General features: G+C 46.7%; 2 protein-coding genes across 2 annotated transcripts in view; one reads left to right on the plus strand and one right to left on the minus strand.

Annotated features, from left to right (window-relative positions):
- GRIN3B (glutamate ionotropic receptor NMDA type subunit 3B) overlaps positions 1 to 5,185 on the plus strand; it is a 50,827-nt gene extending 45,642 nt beyond the window's left edge. Inside the window, exons 8-10 of the mRNA XM_029283634.1 lie at positions 279 to 443; positions 2,406 to 2,473; positions 4,801 to 5,185. Of these exons, the coding sequence (XP_029139467.1) occupies positions 279 to 443; positions 2,406 to 2,473; positions 4,801 to 5,185 (618 nt within the window). The remainder of the gene's footprint in view (positions 1 to 278; positions 444 to 2,405; positions 2,474 to 4,800) is intronic.
- A 10,607-nt stretch (positions 5,186 to 15,792) lies between these two features.
- The window catches only part of TMEM259 (transmembrane protein 259), a 33,217-nt gene continuing 28,615 nt past the window's right edge, over positions 15,793 to 20,394 (minus strand). Inside the window, exons 10-11 of the mRNA XM_015813458.1 lie at positions 18,978 to 19,077; positions 15,793 to 16,952 (exon numbers count right to left, since the gene is read on the minus strand). Of these exons, the coding sequence (XP_015668944.1) occupies positions 16,251 to 16,952; positions 18,978 to 19,077 (802 nt within the window). The 3' untranslated portion in view covers positions 15,793 to 16,250. The remainder of the gene's footprint in view (positions 16,953 to 18,977; positions 19,078 to 20,394) is intronic.

Genomic DNA, 20,394 nt, shown 5'->3' on the forward strand with positions numbered 1-20,394 from the left:
TGAAGTCCACGAGTCATAAAAGAGCCGAGGTTGCCTACCCCTGGCCTAGGATGCGCTAATAATGCACTGGCAAAAGGCCGTTGCCCCAAGCAACTCTGGAGGAGGCACCTTTCCAAAATGCCAGAATACGTAGACAAGTATTCCGAGAGGTTTGCCATGCCTCCTCCGTCTTTGTCCACACGGGCATAGCGAACACGAGGAGTTGTGTTTCCAAATCTGGAACGTTCCCATTGGGGTTAATCCTGCCCGTGTTCCTTCTTTCCCCCCATCGCTCCCAGACTCTGCAGATGGGGATCTACCACTTCTCCGGCCTCTTTGTCCTCCTTTGCATCGGACTCTGTGGCTCCCTGCTCACCTCCCTCGGAGAACACGTCTTTTACCGACTCATCTTGCCTCGCATTCGGCGCAAGAAGAAATTCAATTATTGGCTCCATACCAGCCAGGTGAGGGATAATCTCGGAGACGTGCGTATCATCTCAGGGTGGAGGGGGGATGTCTCGTTTCGTTCGGAAAGAAAGCAGGAAGTCCTTGACTTACAGCCATTCGCTTAGTTCGAAGTTACAGCAGTACTGAAAAAATGTGACTTATAAGCAATCCTCACATTTATGATTGATTGATTGATTGATAGCCCACCTTTATTACTTTTACAAATAACTCAAGGTGGCAAATGTCTCCAACAAAACTTTCTCCTCCCTGTGAGCTGAGAGAGATTACTGTTGCAGCATCCCTGCAGTCATGTGATGAAAATTTGGGCACTTGGCAACTGGCATGTACTTATGACGGTTGCACTGGTCACGCACTGGGCTCAGGCGTTCACCATTTGTGACCTTCCCAGCCGGTTTCTGATAAGCCAGAGTCAATAGAGGAAACCAGATTTGCTTAACAACCATGATTCACCTAACAACTGCAGTGATTTGGTTAAGAGTCGTGGTGGCGCAGTGGTGAGAAGGCAGTATTGTAAGCTAATTTTGCTGACTGCCGGCTGCCAACAGTTCGGCAGTTCGATTCTCACCAGCTCAAGGTTGACTCAGCCTTCCATCCAAAAAATGTCATAAAATGCAGTCATGTGACTGCAGGACGCCATAAATGTGGCTCGGCTACATGTGCCCAAAGTGCAGTTATGTGCCTGCAGGGAGAGGGGTAACTTCAGACCTTCTAATCCAGGTTGTAGAAAGCCCTGGTGGCGCAGTGCTTAGAAGGCAGTATTGCAGGCTAACTCTACCAACTGCCAGCAGTTCGATCCTGACCAGCTCAAGGTTAACTCAGCCTTCCATCCTTCTGAGGTCGGTAAAATGAGGACCCAGATTGTTGGGGGGCAATAGGCTGAGTCTGTAAACCACTCAGAGAGGGCTGTAAAGCACTGTGAAGCGGTATATAAGTCTAAGTGCTGTTGCTACCGTATTAATAACTGTGGCAAAAAAGATTGTAAAATCGGGTGCAACTCGTTTAATAACTGCCTTGCTTAGCGGTGGAAATTCTTGCGGCAGTTTTGGTCATAAGTCGAAAACTACCTGTTCTAGAGCTCATGTGCTGCTTCTAAGGCTTCCCATAGTTTTCTGTTTGTTTTTACAATCTGAGAAAAGGAGACAGCTTGAGAAAAATGATTTAAATCAGTGGTTCTCAACCTTTTTAATGCCGCGACCCCAACCGGTCGTAAGTCGAGGACTAAACCGGTCATAAGTCGAGGACTAAACCGGTCGTAAGTCGAGGACTACCCAACCGGTTGTAAGTCAAGGACTTTCCCTGCCCGGGAGCGCTGCACATGCGTGGTTCTGGCCCCTGCACCGGCCGAGGCGTAGCTGGCAAGCAGCAGAGATGGAGCAGGCCGACCACCAGCGGGCCCAGCTCAAGGGAGATAAGGCACCCACCGGAAAAGGGGGAAAAAATGGCGGACAAAAAAAATGGCGGACAGCCTTGCTTGGCGACCCCCATGAAATGGTCGATCGACCCCAAATGGGGTCCCGACCCACAGGTTGAGAACCACTGATTTAAATGATTTTAAAAGCATGTGCAGAACCAAGACCATTTATTTATTTATTTATTTATTGCATTGATGCCGCAGTCGAATGACAGATGGGAAGGGCAGGGGCAGGATGGAGGGAAGTGGATTCTGTGGTTAATCAATCAATCAAACGCCTCCACGGTGATGGGAGGAGATATTTTTAAAATGTTGCTAAAATGCGAGATAGAGGCAGCACGAGTTAAAAGTGGCATGATAAAATGGGTGAAACGTTTGAGAGAAATAATTACAGTGGAGCAAAGCCATGAATAATAACAACGTTTGTGCGACTGGGACTCTCCTCCCAATTTTTTTTTAGAAAAGTTATTATTCCCAATTATTTTTCTTCATTGTTACAAATCTCCGGAGCCTTTATTTCTTTGTGATTTTTATATGCATAACCCAGAAAATACACCGGGCTCTAAACATGGGACTGGAGGAACAGAGGCTCAAGAAGCTGAATTTGGAGAAAAGGTAAATTCTTTTCGCATCAGCTGTTCTGAACTGGTTTGCCAACCCAGGCCACATTACAGGTAGGCCTCGTGTGATGCTTGTAAAGCGTCTGGCCCGATTTTATAACTTCCTTCCCTCCTTCCTTCCTTCCTTCCTTCCTTCCTTCCTTCCTTCCTTCCTTCCTTACTTACTTTTTATTATTTATTTGTTTATTTGTTTATTTGTTTATTTGTTTATTTGTTTATTTGTTTATTTGTTTATTTGTTTATTTGTTTATTTGTTTATTTGTTTATTTGTTTATTTGTTTATTTGTTTATTTGTTTATTTGTTTGTTTATTTATTATGGAAGAAGAGAGTTGGAAGGGATCTTGGAGGTCTTCTAGTCCAACTCCCTGCTCGGGCAGGAAACCCTATTTGAGGGGCTGCCACAAAGAAGAGGGAGTCAAGCTATTCTCCAAAGCACCAGAGGGCAAGACAAGAAACGATGGTTGGAAACTAACGAAAGAGAGAAGCAACCTGCAATTAAGGAGAAAGTTCCTAACAGTGAGGACAATTAACCAGTGGAACAGCTGGCCTTCAGAAATCGTGGGCGCTCCATCACTGGAGGTTTTTAAGAAGAGACTAGACATTCACCTGTCTGAAATGGTATCTGTTCTCCAGCTTGAGCAAGGGGCTGGACTAGAAGACCTCCAAGATCCCTTCCAGCTTCTATTCTATTCTATTCTATTCTATTCTATTCTATTCTATTCTATTCTATTCTATTCATTTCAGATAAGTGAATCACCATGGTTATTAAGTGAATGGTCATTAACTGACCCCATTATGGTCATTAACTGACCCCATTATTTGCTATGCATCCTTTTTGCTGAAAACTGAAAGTTTTTTTACAAAAATGTCCTAAATAGTAGTTGCGTGACCGCAGTCATGTAGACTTGTTGCCAAGAGCTGTAAGTTGAGGACTATCTATATGGTTGTCTGAATACAGGTAGTCCTCGAGTTACAACTCATCACTTAGTGACCGTTCAGAGTGACGACCAAGCTTCCTGGGGTAGCAATAGCAATAACACTTACACTTATATACCGCTTCACAGTGCTTTACAGCCCTCTCTAAGCGGTTCACAGAGTCAGCCTATTGGCCCCCAACAATCCGGGGTCCTCATTTTACCAACCTCGGAAGGATGGAAGGGTGAGTCAACCTTGAGCTGGTCAGGATCAAACTGCTGGCAGTTGGTAGAGTTAGCTTGCAATACTGCCTTCTAAGCACTGCGCCACCACGGCTTTCTACAACCTGGATTAGAAGGTCTGAAGTTGCCCCTCTCCCTGCAGGCACATAACTGCATTTTGGGGCACATGTAGCCGAGCCACATTTATGGCGTCCTGCAGCCACGTGACTGGATTTTATGACATTTTTGCCGAAAACAGGCATTTACTTCCGGTTTTTGGCAGAACCAGCTCTTAGCGAACCACAGATTTGCTTAACAACCACAGCATTCGCGCAACGACCACTGCAAAAATGATCGTAAAAATCTGATCAGTCGTGTGGGTGACCCAGTTTATGACCATCACGATCACACCAAGGCTCCATTACCATTGTGACTCAAGAACGACTCGTAATACATGGGTGAGGGATTCTGGGAGTTGGAGAATAGCTTGATTCCCTCTTCTCAGGGGCTGCCCCAAAGAAGAGGGAGTCAAGCTATTCTCCAAAGTGCCTGAAGGCAGGACGAGAAGCAACGGATGGAAACTAATCAAGGAGAGAAGCAACCTAGAACTAAGGAGAAACTTCCTGACAGTTAGAACAATTAACCAGTGGAACAACCTGCCTCCAGAAGCTGTGACTGCTCCAACACTGGAAGTTTTTAAGAAGAGTCTGGACAGCCATTTGTCTGAAATGGTGTAGTGTTCCTGCCTGAGCAGGGGGTTGGACTCGATGACCTCCAAGGTCCCTTCCAACTTTATTATTATTATTATTATTATTATTATTATTATTATTATTATTATTATTATTATTATTATTATTATTATTATTATTATTATTATTATTATTATTATCTTAAAATTGCCAAGGTTGGAGACACATTGGATTATCATGGTTCCATCCTAAATGGTCTGTGTTTCTACTGTTATTTTTTCTGGAATTTGTGCACCTTCTACTGAGCTTACGGTTGCAATTCTTTGCACGTTTTCTTGTGTGTGTGGCTGTAAAGGGATGGCTAAATTGTTGAGACTCCTATTTTTTAAAGAGATGGCTAAATTGTTGAGACTCCTATTTTTTTTTTCTTAAAAAAAAGTGTCAGGGGAGGGGGGGACATCCAGATTTACTTTTTCTCCTCTCTCCTCCTCCAAAGATGCAACCTTCCAAAGCCTCCAGATGAACCCCAGCCGCCCCCCAGCCAGGAGGCCTGGAACAACCTCCGTGGCACAGCAATAAAGAAGGAAGACAAACGGGTGCACTTCGACATTGATAGCGTCCCAGAGGAATCCTCCGAAGACGAGCGAGCAGGGCCCGTGTGGCATTGCATGAACGGCCAGGACCCCCAGCAGGACAGCAAAGAAGCCAAGGAGAAGGAACTGAAGGAGCTGGAGAGCAAAATTGAAGATATGCGTGAGCAGCTGAGGGTCGCCCTGGTACGGAAGAGTGAGCTCATGGTGGCCCTTGGACCACCCCCGAAAGCTCCTCGGCTGCCCCCCGCCCTGAAGGCATTGATCAGGGAGAGCAAGGAGGACAGGTGATGGAATGGAAGGGGGGGGCTCGAGCTGGACTCTGGACTCATTTTCCTGGTGAAGAATGCCAGTGCGAAGAGCCAAAACCGTGAAGAATAGATACTGGTCGGGAGATGGTTTGTTTTTTCCTAGCTTTCCTTGCCTCCCCCCAGATCAGTTTCCATCCAAGGGGCCATCGTGGGTTGCTGGTCACCCTTATCTGCATGTGGAAAGTCCCACTTAATCCATGTCCATTGAAAAATCCACCAGGATGAGAAAGATGGTGGCAGAGTGGTTGACAAGCAGGCAGGACTAGATACGTTCGGAATCCGAATTATTGATTCATAAATCTTCTAAGTTACCTTCACGGGTCCATCTTCAGTAGGCTGATCGTGACTTTCTGTTCTGTGAGGTCCCGTTGCTGAATTCTGGCACAGGCTTCTCAGAGACTTAGAAGGGGCGCACTTCTTGAGCTTCCGCTAGTCTCTTGAACCTTAGTAGACAGACACAATTTCTAGGGAGCTTCTAAGAACAGGAACTGCTGAATTAAGAGAAGGCTGGGAGAAGGCTAAACCTTCTCATATTCTGGAGAGCAGATTGTTTAAATAATTGTAATAATTGTAATAATAGTTGCAACGTCTCTGCCAGGGAGCCAGGAGCTTGTTTACTGACCACAGCCAGCTAGTCTCCAGGCTGCATAGCCCAAATTGTGGGCAGAGGCGTAGCGTGGGGGCTGCAGGGGGGGCCGGCCGCACCGGGCGCAACATCTGGGGGGGCGCGCTCGCACTCGTAGCTCTCTGCCCCTTCCTGTGCGAATCCGATCCGAGCCGCCGGATCACCGCCCACTGTGGAGGGAGGGGGGGGCGCAGGGGGGGGCGCAAATTCGCGGGGGGGGCGCAAATTACTTGCCTTGCCCCGGGTGCTGACAACCCACGCTATGCCACTGATTGTGGGGCTTGAGTTCAGTTAGCCACATATCAGGTGCAGCCATAGCTAAGTGGAGTTGGGGGGAGGGGCAGGCATTCACTTCCTGGCATCCTCAACAGAGTTTGCTGGATTGATCTTGGAGAAGCTTTTGGAAGACAGGGTAGACAGTGTTGAAGCAAAGGATGCAACATTCCAGCTGATGGGGTGCTTTTCTGATGTTAGCTGGAGGCGTCATCATTTAGTGGTACAGCCCAAAGCTGGTGAAGGAGCACATGGAACAAGCAGAAGGGAGACTTAATTCTTGGAGAGAGGTCTGTTTACATGGAAGGAGCAATATCCCAGCAGTTGGGAGACCCTGGGAGGCATCCCATGGGACAGGGCAACCAAAGATTGCAATAGGTCAGTGATGGCGAACCTTTTAGAGACCGAGTGCCCAAACCGCAACCCAAAACCCACTTATTGATCGTAAAGTCCCAGGGCCGCATCAGCATTGTGGTGCCCTCGGGGTGGGAGGCAGGGAGGTGCCTCTGAGTGCCGCCTCTGGCACGCAAAAACTGGGGGCGCAAAAATGGGCCACTGTGCTGCAAGGTGCAAAAACAGCCGCTGCTGCACTGCGGGGTGCAGATACAAGGCGCTGCACCACACAAGAATGGGGCAGGGCTAGTGAGTATCATGCAGGCACTAGCCCCACCCCATTTGCAGTGCGTGCGTGCTCGCGGCCCCGTGCGTGCATGCATGCATATAAAATACTTCCCCCTCCCTTTTCTTCCAGTCCACCAATCGACAATGGTTGGTGACCTCTGCTCTACCACCTCTACTCGAGCTTGCTAGTCGACTGCTTCCCCTTCTTTGTGCTGAGCAGGGCTCCTGGTCCAGACGGCGGTGGTGGCCTGATGGACCTGCTACTGGTGGCGGTGGCACGCGTGCCACAGGTTTGCCACCACTGACACGCGTGCCATAGGTTTGCCACCACTGCAATAGGTCGTGTAATGACATCATCAAAGTGGACAGAAGTAGGATTCCTGGAGGAGAGGGGAGGGGAGGGGAAGGGAGAGAGAGAGAGGAGAGGTGGGGAGACACATTGGATAAGCTTAAAAGAAAATGTATATGCCCTTGGGGCATATTTATTATTCCCTCCGTCGTCCTGATTTTATTTCTCAGTAATTTTCCACCAAAATTTGGCTGTGTAATTTTGAGAGGGTGGGCCTAAAGAATAGCTTCAGAGGGACCTGCCAATCTCTCATTTGCCCTGATCTCAGCAGGGGCTGATTTGATAGAAAAGCTTCGGCCAATTGGACTCAGGACAAGGCAGAGGGACTCCGTGCTTCCCTCCTCTCCCCTCAGCCAGTTCTGGACGATAACAAGGAGAGAGCAGCCTTCCTTGAAATGGATGGAAGTTTAGCAAAGAGAAACCCAACCTAGAACTAGGCCAGGGGTAGGTAACCTGGGCTCTTTTATGACTCGTGGCCTTCAACTCCCAGAATTCCTGAGCCAGCCATGCTGAGGGGAAAGGGAGAGGTTTCCAAGCTGAGCCATGCTGGCTCAGGAATTCTGGGAGTCCATGAGTCATAAAAGAGCCAAGGTTGCCTACCCCTGGACTAGACCAGGGCTTTTCAACCTTTTCACCCATTGTACCACCTTTAGGATATGGCAGCATCCGAGTACCACCAGTCGCCTAGCAAGGTGTCAAAAACTTGATAACCAAAAAAAAAAAAAAGGAAAAAAGTGATAGTACAGATAGTCCTCGACTTACAACAGTTCGCTTAGTGACTGTTCGAAGTTACAATGGCACTGAAAAAAGTGCCCCCCAAGCCACAGCCGAGCAAGACACCTGCCTGCCCACCTGGCAGCGCTCTTCCTCCTGTCCGAGGTTTTCATTGTTGTGAGCATTTCTGTTGAGGATTGACAGTGGAGGTGGGGTGGGGGGTGTTTGGTTTTTATTCCCGTCTGCTGGGTGGTTGCAGCAGGTTTTGGTCATGTCACATGACCCTGGGACACTGTGACCGTCATAAATATGAACCAGTTGCCATTCATCTGAATGTAAATCACAAGACCCTGGACATAAGGCAACATTCCAGTTGATTGGTGCTTCTTCAGGACTCAGCAAGAGTCTGGCGCTGATCCTGGCGCTTCCACCGAGCCCTGACAGTCCCGAAGAAGCACCGATCAGCTGGAAAGCGGCACTGATCCTGGCGCTTCCGCTGAGCCCTGACAGCCCTGCAGCTCCAGCCATCTCTCGCTCAGGCTTGTGCGGTGCTGCCACCGGTTCAGCTCATTCCCCTCCCCCGCTACCACTTTTCTAGGATGGTCGCATACCACCTGCCAGGTGCCAATGTACCACGGGTGGTACCCGTACCACTGGTTGAAAAGCCCTGAAATAGGGAGACACTTCTTGACAGTGAGGACAATTAACCAGTGGAACGGCTTTGCCTTCAGCAGTTGTGGGTGCTCCATCACTGGAGGTTTTTAAGAAGAGACTGGACAGCCATTTGTCCGGAGTGCTATAGGATCTCCTGGGGTCCTCTCCTGATATTCCAGGAGAACAAAACTCAGAATCCCAATCAAAGCTTGAGAATATGGGAGCTGCCATCTCCAACACATCAAACGGGCACAAGAAGGGATGAATAAGCAGAGCAGCTACCAACTGGAGTCACTCCGTTTAAGGCAGCCTCAGGGTTCGCTTTTTGTATCTGGCCCCGGAATTTTTTTTCTTCCTGACTTTACCAGCAAACTGGCAGAGTCTGAAAATGTTTACAGGTGGTCCTTCACTTATGACTGTAATTGAGCCCTGAATTAGTCATAAGTAGTTGCGGTCGTAACTGGAGGCAACCTATGACCAGACCTGATTTTTGTCTACATTTTTTTGCAGCCATCATTAAGCAAACAGTGCGGTCATTAAACGATTCAATTTTATCTGATGAGGGTTTTTTTGTTGGAAGCTGGAAGTAAATGCCAGAAATCATCAAAACACACTGCAAATCATGCCCACGTGACTGCGGGATGCTGCAAACAGCCATAAAGATGAGTCAGTCGTCAAATGCCCAAAATGCAATTATGTGATTGTAAGTTTGTGTCTGTGTGTGTGTGTGTGTGTGTGTGTAGCTGTTGTAACTTTGAAAATGGGTCAGAAATAGCGTTTTGGAAGGTCCATCATAACTCTGAACACACATTAAACAACCGGTCATAAATTACCAAGGATTACCGATATTGCTATGGGATTGCACTGGTGGGCTCCAACTGTCCTTAGAAATTTCCCCCTTTTAATTAGGCAAAAAATCAGTGTAAAATATTCTTATTTTTGGTGGGCAGAAAGCCAACGGGAGGGGGGTCTGAAATCCCATTTGTCCTCTGAACATTGGCCAGTTGGGGGGCAGAGCAAGAAAATTATAGAGCCCAGTGAATAGCACCTTATCACGGAAAGTACAGTAGAAAATCAAACTGGGAGAGAGAAGAGAGGGGTTTGAATATGTTTTGTCTTCTCCTTTATAAAATATGCAGTGCACCTTCAGGATCTTACCTGCAGCTCAGGTTCAGCAAAGGTTTCATTCAGGTGAGCTCTGGGGAAAATGGATGAGATACTGCAGAGCTGGGCTATAGCACATTTCACACATAGCAGAGATTTGCTGTATCCAGTTTGGCTTAGGTGCAATTTCTTTATGTAGGTTAACAGTCTGCCAACTCGTGAAGCCTTTTCTGTTTAAGTTGCTGGGATGGGAAGAGGTTTTTGCGGATTGGAAGGAACCACGTTCTGATCTAGCAGCTTAGTTTTAACAAGCTGAGCTTTTGATTGTCAAATGAGAATTGGAAGAACTTTGCATTGTAGCTCAGGTTTTTTCGGATCAGAGAGCAACTAAGACTGTTCCTGAAAAAAAAAATCTCTTTTTCTTGATAGTATTATTTATAGAAAACATGGATCAAGCCCTGGTTCTCCATCGTGATTTTCTGCAAACTAACATACTTCTATTTGAGGAAAAGGAGACTGTAGCTCCTCATGTTTCCCCATTGCTGTCAATTGTATTTTTGCTTTTTTTATTTTGCAGCAAGGGAGACTGTTGGTAAGTTAATGAACCAATTTGCATTATGTATTATTTAACCTATTGTACTCCTGGTAATATACAGGTAGTCCTCAACTTATGTCCAACATCTTCATTGTTAAGCGAGACAGTTGTTGAGTATTGCTCCATTTTATAACCTTTCCTGCCACAGTTATTAAGTGAATAACTGTAGTTAAGTTGGTAACGCAGTCATTAACCACTGACTTTGCTTGTTGAAAGCTGGCTGGGAAGGTTATAAGTGGTAATCACATGACCCTGGGACACTGCAACTGTCATAAGTACATGCCAGTTGCCAAGCATCCAAATTTTGATTACGTGACCACAGGGATGCTGCAAACATGTGAAAGATGGTCATAAGTCACTTTTTTTAGTGCCTTTGTAGCTTTGAATGGTCACTAAACAAATGATTGTTTAATGGTTGTGAAGTCAAGGGCTACTTGTAGCAAAGATTCTCAAGTTTATGGGCAGGAGGATTTCAGACTTGCTGTTTCTGTATATTTTAATACTGGATTTTCCTGTTCATCTCTACCAGTGACTTGGCAAGCCTATTTTAACAATGGGCTCAGCTTATAAGCCAGCAACTCTACAAGAGCAATTAGAAAGTATCGGCCTATTACCAAAAAATCCTGAATCCTGTATAGTCATTTAAACTCTCCTGGCTTCTGAATTCTCCTTGTTACTGGAGCACATTCTGCTTCAAATCTCTCTCATCTATATTTAGGCAATTTAAAGATCGTGCACGGCCTTTCAACCAGCCTGCAGCTTTCCTAATTGAGAATGGATAATACGCAGGATTCAGAATGAATTTTTAAGAAAGGTTTAGAAATTCAGAAGCACAGCTTAAGTCAAGCAAAACCCAGATAATGATGATAAAGTTGGAAGGGACCTCGGAGGTCATCTAATCCAACCCCCTGCTCAGGCAGGAAACCCTATACCATTTCGGACAAATGGCTGTCCAGTCTCTTCTTAAAAACTTCCAGTGTTGGCGCATTCACCGCTTCTGGAGGCAGGTTGTTCCACTGGTTAATTGTTCTAACTGTCAGGAAGTTTCTCCTTAGTTCTAGGTTGCTTCTCCCCTTGATTAGTTTCCATCCGTTGCTTCTTGTCCTGCTTTCAGGCACTTTGGAGAATAGCTTGACTCCCTCTTCTTTGTGGCAGCCCCTGAGATACTGGAACACTGCTATCATGTCCCCCCTTGTCCTTCTGTTCATTAAACTAGACTTACCCAATTCCAGCAGCCGTTCCTTATATGTTTTAGCCTCCAGTCCCCTGATCATCTTTGTTGCTCTTCTCTGTACTCTTTCTAGAGTCTAGAGTTTAGGGATTAATGGAGTAGCTCGTGGCTATTACGAAACCCAAAGATTTCTTGTATTATTTAATGTTAAGGAAGGGCATGTGACAGGTTGAGAACTTGGGTCTGCAAGAACTCAGCTGAAGCAAAGCAGGAGAAACCTGTGAGATGAAAGCTCCTTCTCAATTCCAAGAGAGCTTTTCCCAGTCAAAGAGGTAGCAGTGAGCTGTAATAACAAACAAGCAAAAAGCAAAACAGATACTATCTTTTTTTCAGCTGAGCTAGAGAGAGGCACCGTCATCAATCTCAACTCTGCCTTTCATAAGTCTTATTTAAATCAGCTTTTTTTCTTTAGAACCCTGTCGGGAGTCCTATTTCATTCTGGGCAAGAGAAGCCTGGCCCTATAATTGACTAAATCAGCTTGGCCATGCGCACAACCATCGTTAGAAGGCAGATTCGTATTACAACTGTGCAGATCTCAAGTTAAAAGACAAAATCTGAATTCAGGGCACACACAGGTCCTTGTGTATCAGGGTCACCTTATGCTAAATGTCTTCCTTCTCACAATTACACAGCAGCAGGGGTGGGCAATCACATCAGTCCAGGGCAAAGTGCAAATGCTTTAATGTATCCCAGCAGGCGTTGTATGTGCGTGGCAAACACAGAATTTGCAATTTGAGTTCATCTTTGCACAGCCGTCCTTCATACACGTAAAACCAAGGTTATGCTGTTCACCGTTTTAAGTATTTTTTTTCTTTCATAAAGCAGGAACAGGTTGGAAACCAAAGAAATACAATAGATGTGCCTGAGTGTTTCCATAGGGCCTCTTAAGAGTTGACGTTTTCCCACAGACTATCTAGTGCAGCGGTTCTCAACCTATGGGTCGCGACCCTATTTGGGGTCGATCGACCATTTCACGGGGGTCGCCAAGCAAGGCTGTCCGCCATTTTTTTGTCCGCCATTTTTTTCCCCTTTTCCGGCGGGTGCCTTACCTCCCTTGGGCTGGGCCAGCTGGTGGTCGGCCTGCTCCGTCTCTGCCGCTTGCCAGCTACGCCTCGGCCGGCGCAGGGGGCGGAACCACGCATGCGCGGTGCTCCCAGGCAGGGAAAGTCCTTGACTTATGACCGGTTGGGTAGTCCTCGACTTAACCGGTTTAGTCCTCGACTTATGACCGGTTTAGTCCTCGACTTACGACCGGTTGGGGGTCGCGGCATTAAAACGGTTGAGAACCACTGATCTAGTGTGAGGCAGTTTATAAATCTTACAAATAAATTAAAACCAAATAAATACTTTCAAACACCAGGTATCAATCCCGAAGCCCAATTTTTCAAAAGGAATTTGCTTGAAAATAAAGCTGGGATGGTTCTTGGATATGCAATCAAAGTTTAAATACTTCTGACAGGTTTACATCATCAGCCACGCTGGGGTTTGTCTTTGGTATTTATTTTTGTGCAATGCAAATGTAAGCGATATCGCAAAAGGTCTTAGTTATATGCAGAACAGTCTTCCAAAATTTGATGCCCTTCAAGACGTTTTGGGCCCCAATTCCCATCTCTGCCAGCCCATAATGTTTGGAAATGATGGGAAGTATAGTCTCCCAGATCTAGAGGGGGCACGAATTGGGAGAATGCTGAATTGAGCTACTGTTCATTTTTATATAAAAAAAACCCCTTGTCCTCTCCATTTTATTTACTTTAAAAAAAATTGATGGGTTAATAATAGACTTAAGAATCAAAAGAGGAACATTTTCACGCTTTTAGAAAAATAAAATGATGTTTTTTTTCTCCTTTCTTAGTTATATTCTGGAAACTCAAACTTTGTTTTGAATTTTCTCCTCCCCAAAGAATCCTGTACTCTCTCACAGCTCAATATCTGGGGTGGGGAATGGAAAAAATAAATTCAGGTGGATGCTCCAGTTCAGGGAATATTTTGCGATCTGATGAATAGAGGCCTTTTCAGAGAGATGAGTTGATATATTAAGAAGATTGATATGGCTTCTCCAGTAGGAGTTTGCAATATATTGCCAGCTGAAGGTCGCACTTGGCCTTTTAGCGCTAAGACTAGGTCAGGCCTCCAAGACAGATGGTGCCAGTCCAAGACCTGGGTGAAGCCAGCACAAAATTTAAATCATCTCTAATTAAAAGTAAAATGAGAGAAACGTCCCATTTCTCTCGTATTAAAATGGCAATCTGGCGGTAAACCACTGGAGCCCTGTTTTCCTGAGCCTTATTCTCAACCTCTGGAGAGGGGCTGAATTCCAGCATGCAGGGTGAAAGCGGGAGGCCTAGACTAGCAATGCTGAGCAGAAGACGGAAGCCATTCATTTGGGGAATGGGCAAATCCACTGGCCAGAACAAGTGAAATATTACAAATTGTAAAGGAAACGCAGCTCTCCAGATCTTCCTACCAGGAACAGCTGAACCTCTCCTGGTTGCTGTTAATTTCGCTACGGCGCCGGCACTTGTAACCCCTCCTCCCCGTATCCCCCGCCAAAGGGTATGACTGACGACGAGGAAAGAAGGAACAAATAACGATTAAATACAGTATTTATACAGTATACTATATATATATGTATATATATATATGTACACTCATACAAACATTTTGTACATTAAACAGAATGAACTCTAGTCGTGCGGTTGAGTTTGATTCTCTTTCTTCCACTCAATTCTGCCTCTTCCTCCCCAAAAACCTCAGAAACGGACAGGCCCAAAGTCTGACCAGTTAGAAGAGTCTTCGGTGACCGATCTCCGATCTGGGTAGAGAATTGGCACACTGCCAAGAACTCAACTAATCTATTGCACAGGAATTGGTCATCCTCACTGGGGGAAGGGGAAGCACTGGCCTGCCATTTTCCAAATATATTTTTTTAAAATTTCCAAACCCAGCCCTGGGCAGTCCACTTGCACCCCGGACAGATCTGCCCTCAGCCTCTCTCTGTCTCCTGAGGTTACCTCTCCCAAAGATTTGATTCTTGCTCAGGAGGTCATAGAGGGGAGTGGTGGGGGGTCAGGAACCCAGGGGTCTGCTCAGCTTCCTACTGCTCAAACCCAGCCCCCCCAATCAGTCCTCCCCCTGGCCAGATTTGGGGAAGTCTAGAGAAGGCACTCGGGAACACCGTTCCAAAGCCAACCTACGAAAACTGGCTGCCAAATGGCTGCTCCCAGTTGATAGAAAGCAGCTTGATTCTGGAAAGGAAGAACGGCGAATCCTGTAGTGGTCATGCTGGGGGAGGCAATTCCCTCGGTGCATGCGAAGGCGTCGGGCTGAAATCCTATCAACTGGACAATGCAATCACCCTCATTTAAGTGCATAAGCAGCAGCTAATGGGAACTCTTCAGATGAACTGACAAAAAGAAAAACTCACTTTTCAGCCATTCCTCTGGCTCTAAGGCAAGGGGTCTTCAAACTTGGCCCTTTTATGACTTGTGGACTTCGACTCCCAGAATTCCTCAGCCAGGCACGCGTGCCTGGCTGAGGAATTCTGGGAGTCGAAGTCCACAAGTCATAAAAGGGCCAAGTCTGAAGACCCCTTGCTCAGTCTAAGGCAGTGTTTCTCAACCTTGGCAACTTTAAGACAATGCGGACTTCAACTCCCAGAATTCCCCAGCCAGCAGAATTCTGGGAGTTGAAGTCCACAGGTCTTAAAAGTTGCCAAGGCTGAGAAACACTGCTCTAATGCATCACTGTCAGTCCATTTTTTTTTTTGGCTCCTCTTTTTTTAAACTCTTTAAGTGCAATTCTCTGCTTGGCATTTGAAAGCGTTAACTCCACACCAACTCAGAACTGTCGTAAGCCTCTCTGTCCATCCAGCCATCTCACACGAGTGCAAAGGGGCCACCACCTCAGCGTTCCCGTTTTTGCCCGTCACTGGACTCTTCCCACTTGGAGCGGGTGGGGAAAACAATCTGAGGTAATCAAAACGGCAAAGAAAGCTAAGGCTCCAATCTTTTCCTCAGGGTAGGCCTCCACGGTTGCGTGAAGAAAAGGATCTGGGTTGAAGGATGGGGAACGTGGGGGGGGGCAGAAATGGGACAAGATACTTCCCCCCTCCCAAGCCTGTCGTATTACTTAAATAATCTTCTACAACCCTCTTTAGACAAAAATGAGAGAAATTAACATGGCGTTTATAGATGCAGTCCAAACGATACAAAGGATTTTTTTTTTTTTTAAAGGACTCAATTATTTAAGACCTCTCAAATAACAATTCCCGTGGATAATCCTGGAGCCAGTTCATGCCAACTTTCCATGCTGCGCCTTCTGCTCGAGGATCCATTTTTCTTTATAATCGCACCGGCCACCCGCCCAATTCCGAGTTGCATCCAAAAGATTTTTGTCATGATACCCATTTCCCCCCACCCTCCCCCGGCGTTTCTAAGCACCCTTTCAGACAAAACTGAATGCAAACAACAAGGGTCTAAATGCAAAAATTAAGATCTCCAGCAGATACCAAGAGGGAGTCCCATGATTCCATGCAGTCTGGGAAATTGGAGAGTGGGGGTGGAGATGAGAAACTGGGTCTTAACGCAATTCACTGAGAGAGAGATGCAGAAACCGCTTCTTGCAAAAAGAGTCGGATTCCGATGCAGGGACTGACATCTACAATCGCTTCCCCCTCTTTTTTATTCAGCTTTTTTTTTCCTTTCCTGATACCTGGAAGGTGGGAGGAGAAGAGCACTCTCTCTCTCTTCATCTTACATTCTAGCTCTGCCTCTTTCTTCTCTAAGAGGAACTTGATACGGAGGACAAATTATGCAGTCAGAAAGCCATCCGGTCTCCTACAGAGTCAGGAGTTCCGGAGAAGCAGCAGCTTTGCGGGGATCAGGAGATCGTACTTTCTGGGGACAGCAGCGTGGGATCTTTCTCGGCAAGATCTTCAGATGCCGGACTCAGGAGCCCCCTGAAAGCTGAATCTTGCGAGGAGTCCGTCTTCAGAGGCTCGGCTCGGCCCGGTGAACTCTCCGAGGGCTGGGGAGTACCTTCCAGCTCTGAATGGGCCGTAGCAGGAGGTGTATTGGTCACAGAAGTCCCAACGGGTGACGTGGGCTCAATAGTAGCAGAGCCCACTTCCGTACGGTCACTACTAAACAAACTTTGGGTCATCGTGTTCGGAGCGGGCTCCGGGTCCTGCAAAGTCCCGCCACCAGTCCCCACTGCTGGAGTGGCCCTGGAGTCCAAGAAAGAACTGCCCAGGTTGGACAGAAAGGAGGCCTCTGTGATGACAGCTGCTGTCTCTGCCACCCAATTCAAGTCATTCCCCAGGGAGACGCCAGGGCTGGAGGCCGGGGGAATGTGGCCTTCTCCGGAAGCCAGGAAGCCATCTCCTGCCCCAGCCGTGCTGGCGTCCAGGTGGGGCTGCTGCTCGGCCGAATTGGTTGCCGCAACAGTGGTGTTGTTGTTGAGGTTGTCCTGGAGAGCGGTCTGGGTCCCCACCTGCTGGTTCTGGAGCAGCATCTCCTGGATCCGGATCTGTTGGAGGATGGCTGGCAACTCGTAGTGGTGGAAAAAATAGATCATGGAATGCTGCCAGGGAGGGGAGGGGGGGGAAGAGAGGAGCAAGAGGAAAGAAACGCCTTAATGACTGGGCTGAGCAAGAACGTTCTCCCCTCTCCCCCCCAAAAAAAATAATAATAATAATGTGTAAATCAATTGCACCTCCTCAAGCTTTAAAGAGAACCAGTATGGTGTGGTGGTGAAGGTGCCAGGCTAGAAACTGGGAGAGAAGGAGTTCTAGTTCTTCCTTAGCCTAGAAAGCCAGCTAAGTGCTTTCTTAAGAGGCCTGTTGACAGAATGGTTAGAACAGTGTTTCTCAACCTTGACAATTTTAAGGCATGTGGACTTCAACTCCCAGAATTCCACAGCCAGCATTGCTGGCTGTGGAATTCTGGGAGTTGAAGTCCACATGCCTTAAAATTGTCAAGGTTGAGAAACACTGGGTTAGAAGGAAGTACGGGCAGGCTAACTCTGCCCACGGCCAGCGGTTCGATCCTGATCGGCTCAAAGTTGACTCAGCCTTCCATCCTTCCGAGGTTGGTAAAATGAGGACCCCAGATCGTTGGGGGGCAAGAGGCTGACTCTGTAAAACTGCTTAGAGCAGAGGTCTCCAACCTTTGGGGCACCAGGGATTGGTTACGCGGAGAGAGGTTTTTCCACGGATCGGAGGGGGCGTGGTTTTGTGTGTTGCCTGCATCCCGCGGATGGGGCTTTGCTTGTTTGTGCGGACCGGTTGCTGGCATGCCACAGCCCAGTATCGGTCCACGGACCCGGGGTTGGGGACCCCTGGCTTAGAGAGTGCTGTAAAGCAATGTTCCTCAACCTTGGTGACTTGAAGATGGGTGGACTTCAACTCCCAGAATTCTGGGAGTTGAAGTCCACCCATCTTCAAGTCACCAATGTTGAGGACACACTGCTGTAAAGTACTGTGCAGCGGTATATAAGTCTAAATGCTATTGCTAAGTGACTTTGGATTAGTTAGTCCCTCTCTTTCAGCTCAGCCCATCTCAAAGGGCTGTCCTCTTGGGAAAATAACAAGTAGGAGCGTTACATGTGCCTCCTTGAGTTGTGGAAAATGAAGATGGGAATCACACTGCCATCCACGTAACTCAGAGGCTGTTAAGAAAGGCCAAATTCCCTACGCTGCATGAAATATACCATCAGTTGACCGTATGAAACATGCCCATTTCTGCTCCAACTCCATTAAAAGCAGCTGGTGAAGACCGAGTGGGATCCGTGCCAGCAAAATGAGACCACCAGCCTGCAATCCTAACCATCTTTCCTGAATTCCCCCGCCAGCTGTTCTTTTGGCCTTGCGGTGGTTCCCCAAAAGAAAGCAGCACAGCCAAATTTTTTGGTTAAGATGGGGCAAATTGTTGCCAGAATATTCTCTACCAACTACCCCTGCCTTGCCTTTTTTGTTCAGATAAAATATAGATTTTTATCTTTTACCAGGGTCTAGGTATTCGGGAAGACACAATGATACCCTGGATAATTTCTGAGCTTTCAAATATACGTTATTTGCATACAGGTAGTCCTCGACTTACAACAGTTCATTTAGTGACCGTTCAAAGTTACAACTGCCCTGAAAAATGTGCCTTATGAACCATTTTTCACAGTTACGAACTTTGCGGCATTCCCATGTGATCAAAATTCAGATGCTTGGCAACTGATTCCTATTTATGACCGTTGCTGTGTCCCAAGGTCATGTGATCACTTTTTGCGAGCTTCTGACAAGCAAAGTCAATGGGGAAGCCAGATTCAACCGGGTTACTAACTTATTAACAACTGTGGCAAGAAAAGTTGTAAAATGGGACAAAACTTACCGAACAAATGTCTCACTTAACAACGGAAATTTTGGGCTTCGTTGTGGTTGTAAGTCGAGGACTATCTGTACTTGAAAGCAAAAGAACTAGAAACTTGGCAAACAACACTGTTTGAAATAGTATTTTCTCAGGAAGGCCAAAGTCTAGAATGGTTCTCTCTTTTGAAGTCTGTTAGGATTTGGGGGTTCACACAATGCCGTAAGAACTACGGTTAGAGCCAGCAGCGTACCTGTATGAAAAGCCACGAAGTTACCAAGGCTAAACTGCTATATTGCCCATTGAAACGATAATGGTAGGCATAAAAGGCAAAGTGGTACAAGTAGAAAAACCTGGAGAGAAAAGGAAATATAAATATGCACGCACACACATTTACACGCAATACTGACACAGTCCAGTTTGCCTCCATCCTTCCTTTTTGAACATAAAAGGGTTGTATTTTTTCCCCCCTTCGTTTCAAAGGAAATGTGTAAAAGTGAACCGATGAGAAACAGCCCATGTGCTGTAATCAGTGAGGGAGGATAATCAGGGAAGGGAAAGGGCAACGATGCCACTGTGAGGTCGAAGTGGTTGGGAGAAGATGCCGGAGTGTCAGGGGTTTAAGGCAGGGGTCTTCAAACTTGGCCCTTTTACGACTTGTGGACTTCAACTCCCAGAATCCCTCAGACAGGCATGCTGGCCGAGGAATTCTGGGAGTTGAAGTCCACAAGTCGTAAAAGGGCCAAGTTGGAAGACCCCTGGTTTAAGGAGTCAAACTTATATATTAACCAGAATATCAAGAGGTCTCCAATCTGAAAAAAAATGAGCTCAACGCCTGACACTACAGACAGACAATCCGACAGGCAAGGTGGAGGCAGCTGAATATCTAAGTCAGTGTTTCTCAACCTTGACAATTTTAAGGCATGTGGACTTCAACTCCCAGAATTCCATAGCCAGCATTGCTGGCTGTGGAATTCTGGGAGTTGAAGTCCACATGCCTTAAAATTGTCAAGGTTGAGAAACACTGATCTAAGTGCTGCTCTAAATTGGGGGTGGACATTCTATGATTCCTTATGTTGCTTTTCTGAAAAATCTTAAAAGCCGCTTTGGTCTAGTGCAGGGGTAGGCAACCTTGGCTCTTTTATGACTCGTGGACTTCAACTCCCAGAATTTCTGAGCCAGCCATGCTGAGGGGACAGGGAGAGGTTTCCAAGCTGAGCCATGCTGGCTCAGGAATTCTGGGACTTGAAGTCCACGAGTCATAAAAGAGCCAAGGTTGTCTACCCCTGGTCTAGTGGTTAAGGGACCAGGCTAAAAACCAGGAGACCATGAGTTATAGTCCCTCATTAGACCTGAAAGCTGGCTGGGTGACTTTGGGCCAATCTCCAGGAGACGGTGAGTTCTAGTTCTGCCTTAGACATTGAAAACTGGCCGGGTGACTTTGGGCTAGTCACTTTCTCTCAACCCAGCGTACTTCACAGAATTGTTACTAGGGGGAAAATAGGAGTAGGAAGGAGTATTAGGTGTATTTGTTGCCTTGAGCTATTTAAAAAATAATAAAGGTGGGATTTAAAAAAAACCTTTTAGGAAAGCCCTTAGGCACAATAGATTGTCTATTCTGCCCATTCTGACTCCTCCAAAAATGTTTAAAAGCCCCCCCCCTGCCTTGC

Source organism: Protobothrops mucrosquamatus, unplaced genomic scaffold (assembly GCF_001527695.2).
Source record: "Protobothrops mucrosquamatus isolate PMUCROS unplaced genomic scaffold, P.Mucros_1.0 scaffold157, whole genome shotgun sequence".
NCBI lineage: Eukaryota > Metazoa > Chordata > Lepidosauria > Squamata > Viperidae > Protobothrops > Protobothrops mucrosquamatus.